The sequence below is a fragment of the Ascaphus truei genome, chromosome 15 (assembly GCF_040206685.1).
Source record: "Ascaphus truei isolate aAscTru1 chromosome 15, aAscTru1.hap1, whole genome shotgun sequence".
Lineage (NCBI taxonomy): Eukaryota > Metazoa > Chordata > Amphibia > Anura > Ascaphidae > Ascaphus > Ascaphus truei.
This window is the reverse complement of record NC_134497.1, coordinates 5,413,055-5,420,164: the sequence shown is the minus strand read 5'-3', so window position 1 is coordinate 5,420,164 and position 7,110 is coordinate 5,413,055. Positions and strand designations below refer to the sequence as shown.

Below are 7,110 nucleotides of genomic sequence, written 5' to 3'. Positions count from 1 at the left end.
CTACAAAAGTGTGGACACTAAACATGAGTCCTGTGACTTTAACAGGACCCTGTTAGCCCTGTAACGACAACAGGGAACATGCTATTAAGCCTTGTGACAAGAACAGGACCTTGTATACAGAAGGATGCACAAATTATAGACCTCAGTATACAGAAGGATGCACAAACTATAAACCTCAGTATACAGAAGGGTGCACAAACTATAAACCTCAGTATACAGAAGGGTGCACAAACTATAAACCTCAGTATACAGAAGGGTGCACAAACTATAAACCTCAGTATACAGAAGGGTGCACAAGATACATACATACATACATATATATATATATATATATATATATATATATATATATACACACACACACACACAAAGAACTACAAGAGCTGCAGACATACAGACTGATACATTGTTATGATCATACAAAGGACAGTAAGTGTGTCTCAGACTTACTCAGGGGTGTTGATCCATATGATGTCCAGGTGACAGTAGTACACACACTCCTTATCTCTGTAGCTGTAGCACGTGCACCGCTTCTCTCGCCTGTGAGCCTCTCCAGGGTCGGGATCCGGGTGGGATGTGAGATTCCTCTGCTCATATCCAGGGATCGGGGGGCCCTGGGGACCTGGGGATTCTGCTCCTAGGGGCAGAGACCCCCCAGGCTGCAGTAGGGTGGTCCCTTCCGCCTTCTCCCCCCTGCCTCCTTTTCTTGCCCCTTCTCTCAGGTGGGGGTTCACTTTGCCCCCTGTTGGCTGGGACAGGGAAGCCAGAGCAAAGCCTGCAATTTGGGAGCAAAAATCAGCATGACGTCATACTTAATGAACCCCTCACCCATGTATTCTCTGTAGTGTTAAATATGGCCACAGCCCATTCTGGCACTGAATGGGTTAACTTCCTTGGATCACCTCCTTACCATGTTATCTAATCTTTCATCTACATTTCGCATCATGTGAATATTGAGCAACAGACACAATGTAACGTGAGATCAAAGTGTGTTCTGGTTACTTAAGATCACCCACATTCGCTTGTTAATTCAAATGAACGTGCGTGTTATTTCCACGTGAGAAGTATTGTTAATTCACGTGTCTTAGTCTGGGGTATAACTAGAGACTTTCACATTCTTCACCTCTCAAAAATACCAACATTTTTCTAAAAAAATAAAATCCCTTTTTCATTTATTTTTTTAAATCAAAGGGAATTTGATATATTATATATATATATATATGTGCCAAATTAAACTATGGATTAGAGACACCTAAAATCTTACAAACTGAATTGATTAGTGTAACTTTTGCTCTTGTAACCATAGAAGAATTCACAGTGGATCAGCCCCTTGTTGTATAACTGACGCAATAAACAGCAGCAAATGTATCATTCATATGATATAACTGCTGAAAAAAGCTGATCCTAATGTGCACCGGATCAGGTAAGAGGTATGAATCCTTCCCTGTATTGTAAACAGCTGAATCTACAGCATTTCATAACAAGCACCCATATCCCCCCCCCCCCCACCCACCCCCTTCTCTCCCATGGGTCATACAATGCAAGCAAGGAGAGAGAATCTGCAGGGGACTTTCTCTGTGCATTGTTTCTGCTTCCCATTGATACACAGCAGCCCTTGTCCCAGTGTAAACAGAGTAATACTGGAGGATTTTACCTGTGTCAGAAGTAATAGTAAGTCCCAACAGAATTAATACTCTCAGCTCCATGAACCCAAATGCGAAGCAGCAAGAGATCAGAAAGAGGTCCTCTCCTGGCAAAGTGTAGTCCCAGATTCAGATAATCCTGGTTTTGCAAAACTGCTTTAAAAAAGAAATCCCCAGTGCAGCTTGTTCACTGCTGAAGGAGATCACTGCTGGCTGGTTTAACTTGTCCTGGCTTTCTTCTCTTTATTCCTGAAAGGATAAGACTTGTCAAGAGAGAAATGCAGACATCATGGAGCTGTGAGTGTGAGGAGAAGAAGTGAGGGCTGATTTAAAGCTAGAATGGATCAGACGCCTCCCACAGGACATCAGCATCATTGTCAGTGTGTGTAATCCCCTGTGCTCCAGCACTTGTGTAGGGAGAGTTCCTTCCACTTATTACCTGGGAGGCCTATGGGGTCAATATCAAAGTATCGAACCTAGCCCATTCACAGCCAGGGGGTCTGAAATGTATTGTACCCAAAAAATTCCCACATAGAAATATTTTTAATATAAGTTTTTTTACTACTCCTATAAGTGTGTATATATATATATATATATATATATATACACACACACACACACACACACACACACACACACACACACACACACATATATCTCAAAGAAAAATCTGCAGCACTCGCCAAGGTGATGTATCAAAAGATATACATTTATTTAATCTAATAAATACAACTAAAATATGGGCGACATTGTTGTACTTGTTAGATTAAATAAATGTATACCTTTTGATACATCACCTTGGCGAGTGCTGCAGATTTTACTTTGCTGTATTACCTGTGGCTGGATGGTGAGCCTGGTCCTACTGCTATACACCCAGTTGCAGGATAAGTATTTCTTTTTATCCACTCATTATGAGTGCCCTGGACATCTGTTATACATATATATATATATATGAGAGAGATACATACAGTACATACATACAGAGGCATAAATATAGAAACACACACATGTATCATCATCTTCAGCCCTTGTCTCCCACTGCAGGATGAAGGCTCCCCAGCAATGGTATTGCGGTTGCAGCCTCTCTTCTCCAGGTTGCTCCAAAGCATTCCACCTGATTTCATCCTCCCATCTTACTAATCAGCTGTTTCCTTTTCATCTCCCGAGGAATAGACGGGACGTACCGTGCGTGACGGTGCTTCAGGACAGGAGATGCCTGGATAATCCAGCCTTGCACCTGCCCAAATGTTTTCCTCGAAATGAGGGCAGGGCAAATCACAACCCACTCAGGAGGACACAGCATGGGATAGGCTGGGGGGGAAATGGCAACCGACTCTGGAGGTTGTGTGCCAGATTATACAATGTAGCACTGGGGGTATGAGCTAAAGCAGGCGTGGCCAACTCCAGTCCTCAAGGGCCACCAACAGGTCTGCTTTTCAGGATATCCCTGCTTCAGCACAGGTGGCTCAATCAGTGACTCAGTCAGTCATCTCTCTCCTCCTGCTGACGTCGGAAGTTGGGTCCAACATCCGCCCGACCAGAGGAGGGAGCTGTGGAGTCTCCGGACCAGCACAGCTTTGAGGAGACCTCGCCCCAAGGTAAGATTGTTGGGTGGGGGGGTTGTGTTGGAGTAAGTGGAAGAAAGAGAGGGAGTGAGAGGTGGAGGAGTGGGGGGAAAAGAGAGAGGGAGGAAGAGAGAAGAGGGAGTGTAAGGGGGGAACACAGAGAATTGAGGAGTGTAAGGGGGGGGGGAGGGGGAGTGTAAGGGGGGAACACAGAGAATTGAGGAGTGTAAGGGGGGGAAGAGAGGGAGGGGGAGTGTAAGGGGGGAACACAGAGAATTGAGGAGTGTAAGAGGGGAGAGAGGGTGGGGGAGTGTAAGGGGGGAACACAGAGAATTGAGGAGTGTAAGGGGGGAAGAGAGGGAGGGGTAGTGTAAGGGGGGAACACAGATAATTGAGGAGTGTAAGAGGGGAAGAGAGGGAGGGGTAGTGTAAGGGGGGAACACAGAGAATTGAGGAGTGTAAGGGGGGAAGAGAGGGAGGGGTAGTGTAAGGGGGGAACACAGAATTGAGGAGTGTAAGGGGGGAAGAGAGGGAGGGGAGTGTAAGGGGGGCACACAGAGAATTGAGGAGTGTAAGGGGGGAAGAGAGGGAGGGGTAGTGTAAGGGGGGAACACAGAGAATTGAGGAGTGTAAGGGGGGAAGAGAGGGAGGGGTAGTGTAAGGGGGGGCTTGATTGCAGAGGCCCAGCGCTCTTCCCCATAACAAGTAAACTGATAGCTGATAGCTGGCGGATAACGGGGGGCCTGCGTACGCGTCTCTTACCTTCCCCGGGCCGGCATCTCCTCCAGCAGCGTAGCCACGGTGACCTGACGGCAAATAACGCCTGGATGTCACAAGGCGATGGTTTGCCATGGCAGCGCGCATGGTAGAAGGAGGAGTACTGGTAGGCGATAAATCGCCCGGGCTTCTGTTTGACTGCAATCTGCCCCAGTATGGAATGTAACGATAGGAACTCGGGGCCAAAGGTGGCAATAAATCACAGGTGTGAGGAGACAGTTACTGTCGGGGCCCCAGGAGCTAGGAACTTGAAAAATGATTTCAACAACATAACACTTAGACATACAGATAAAGGCTCCCCTGTACCAGGGGTTATCAACGCCAGCCCTCAAGACCCCGAACAGGTCAGGATCTCCCTGTTTCGACTGAGCCACTGATTGAGCCACCTGTGCTGAAGCTGGGATATATTAAAAACCTGTCCTGTTGGGGGGGTCGTGAGGACCTACACAGCAGAAGAGGTGATGCATTCCTCCTGATTAAAATATCAACATGAATACCTGCAGCAATTATATCATTAATCCTCCATACAGTATGCTGTAATTAGGTTGCTCAATTGTAGGTCAGCACAACACTGGCTGTACTCAACTCGGCGTTAGAAAGACCCTCTAGTCTGAATTAACTAGCGAGCCATAATCCCCCAATGAATGTGGAAGGAGAAGGGACATGTGGTGTCATGTAAACGCAGTTGAATTACCGTCTCACGTTGTAGGGGAAGTAATCAGGCGATGAGTTCATCACACAGAACTCCACAGGGTTGTTGGTGAGTGTTCCCAGGACGTATTTAATGTACCTGCCCAGGGTTTCTAAGGCATCAAACGTCCGTGCTCGGAGACATTGCTATAGAGCGCTGGTCGAAGAGCCCGTCATGATGGTTGCCAAACTGTTTCAGTAAAATACATTCGTATGTAGGGAACGCATCTTCATTTTATTTGTATTCAATTTTCTGATTCTTTATCGTATTGATCATTTTACAGCACAAGATACAACCAAGTGAGAACAAGGTGTACCTGGAAACAACGTATCCTGCTTGGGGTCTTATTCTATTGAAGTCAAATTTTAATGGCCTGTGAAGCCACCTTCCCTGGCCTGGGGAACCTTTTCCCCCCATTTATTTGAATTGAGCTAAACGCTTCTCCAGCATGGGACAGTGGCTGATTTCCCATTAGGCCCAGGCTTAGGGAGTCAAACTTTGGGGGCAGCATTTGCGGGGGTGGCATACAGAGGCCCCGCTCTCTTCCCCACTGATTGCCGGGCGGAACGCGTGGCGCCTCTGTCAAGGTTACGTACCTCCTCCTTCGCGGCGCCGCCCTCCTCCTTCTGTAGCATCTCAGTGTCAAATGATGCTGCGATGTCACATGGTGACGCGTTGCCATGACAACGCGCCGTGAAATGGCGCCACGTTGCCATGGCAACGCGTGGTCACGTGATGTTGCGGCATCATTAGAGCCAGCAACGCTGCAGACGGAGGAGGGCGGCGCTGTACGAGGTGGGCAGCCCGGGAGTAAGTGCCTGTGGGCGGCCACATTTTAAATCCGCCACTGAGCACGGTCCTAGATGGCTTCACAGGAGCCAATGCTCAAGGAGATCTCCTGTTCTTAAGAGCTTGCAATCGCAGTGGTCAAAAGTGAGGGGTTCCCCATGGGAAGCCCCTCAGTATTAGCTCCCTGCACAGCCCGACCCTTCCGTGAAACACCCATGAGGGCGGCGAGTCCCAGAGCCGAGCTCTGATCACCCACACGTTGCAGTGAAATCACAGATAAAAGCACAATATGTTACACAGCGGAGGCCTGTTTTCCTAGCAGTAAATTTCTTTTTGAGACAACAGACTGTTCCCAGATGTACTGCACGGCTTAGAAACAGCAATAACGCCGGGTAAAGGATATGGGTAACTTAACACCTCTCTGCCTAAAATCCTCAGCAATGGGGTCATTATCTAAAGACCCTAAAAACACACATATATATATATAAACCATAATACTGAGTTAAGTTATGGTGAGTAAAAAAAGTGACAAAAACCCTCCACAGGAAAGCAAATATGCAAATATTACTGTATGCTCATCTGCATGTCTTAGGCAGGTCTGCAACCCCGCCTTTCCCCTTTATTACCCAGCATACAGCACTTCCACTGCAGCAAGGGATTCTGGGAAATGACATGCAAATGCTGTAGTGGTAGTGCTGTATGCTGGGTGATAATGGGGAAAGGCGGGGTTGCAGACCTGCCTAAGACATGCAGATGAGCATACAGCTATATTTGCATATATATATATATATATATATATATATATATATTTATTTTTATATATATATATATATATATATATATATATATATATATATATATATTTAACGTTTCCTCTTGCTGATCCTGATGATGCATTTTATCTGCTACGTTGTGAAACAGTTTTCTGCTTGGGAGGAATATTTCATGCGCAGATGTAGCAGCCATTATTGCTCCGCCGGTGGGAGTAGCCGCCATTGTATCTGCCTTAGACAGTGCCCCCAGTGGTGTGGGCATGCAGGTGCGCTGTTGCCCGCTACGTCTGCGCATTTATATTTGTCACGAGCAGGGTCCTCGGCGCTTTGTGTAGCGGCTTGCGTTCGCTCCGATTTTCTTTGTCATTCTGTTGAAAGCAGCAACACGTGAAATCTTATATATATTTTTAATTGTAATAAATCAGTTCTGTAGTAATATATCATAGTGACTGTTTTACCTTTTTTTTTTTAAATTCAACTCTTAATGCCATTTTTAATGCGTTTTAATACGCTGAGCATCTTTTGATTTCTACAGCAGGCTTTAGCACACCTCCCCAGCAGTGCAAGATCTTTGCAACGCTTTCCTGTTTGTGATAATTTGTTGCCAATGTTCCCAGCAGTTTGAGCTGCAAACTGTAACAATAGATAATGTTACCTTAGTAATATCAGGATACATTGTAGCTGCTGAGTTACACTGACTGAAGGATCAATTGAAACTGAAAAGCAGCCATTATGTTAGGCATACAGTCAGGATTGTGACAGGTTTATAACCGGAGCAACAAAAGATTGCCAGCTCAGGTAATAATGTAGAATTATACATTGTCACACGTTTTACATATACAAATAAGACATTTAAAAAAGGGAGAATGTAG

General features: G+C 45.9%; 1 protein-coding gene across 1 annotated transcript; it reads right to left on the bottom strand.

The window, feature by feature from the left end:
* Nucleotides 1–418: 418 nt before the first annotated feature.
* Nucleotides 419–2,912, bottom strand: EDN3 (endothelin 3). The gene is made up of 3 exons (XM_075571362.1): nucleotides 2,651–2,912; nucleotides 1,655–1,892; nucleotides 419–775 (listed from the first exon to the last, which is right to left on the bottom strand). Exons 2-3 carry the CDS (start codon nucleotides 1,704–1,706, stop codon nucleotides 447–449), a joined length of 381 nt encoding a protein of 126 aa, XP_075427477.1. The 5' UTR covers nucleotides 1,707–1,892; nucleotides 2,651–2,912; the 3' UTR covers nucleotides 419–446.
* Between the last annotated feature and the right edge of the window lie 4,198 nt (nucleotides 2,913–7,110).

What these genes read in the sequence shown, in the direction of transcription:
- EDN3 (XM_075571362.1), bottom strand. Translation starts at nt 1,706, where the DNA reads ATGGAGCTGAGAGTATTAATTCTGTTGGGACTTACTATTACTTCTGAC. An exon ending in TACTATTACTTCTGACACAG is followed by an intron (nt 776 to 1,654) that starts GTAAAATCCTCC and finishes CCCAAATTGCAG; the next exon opens with GCTTTGCTCTGGCTTCCCTG.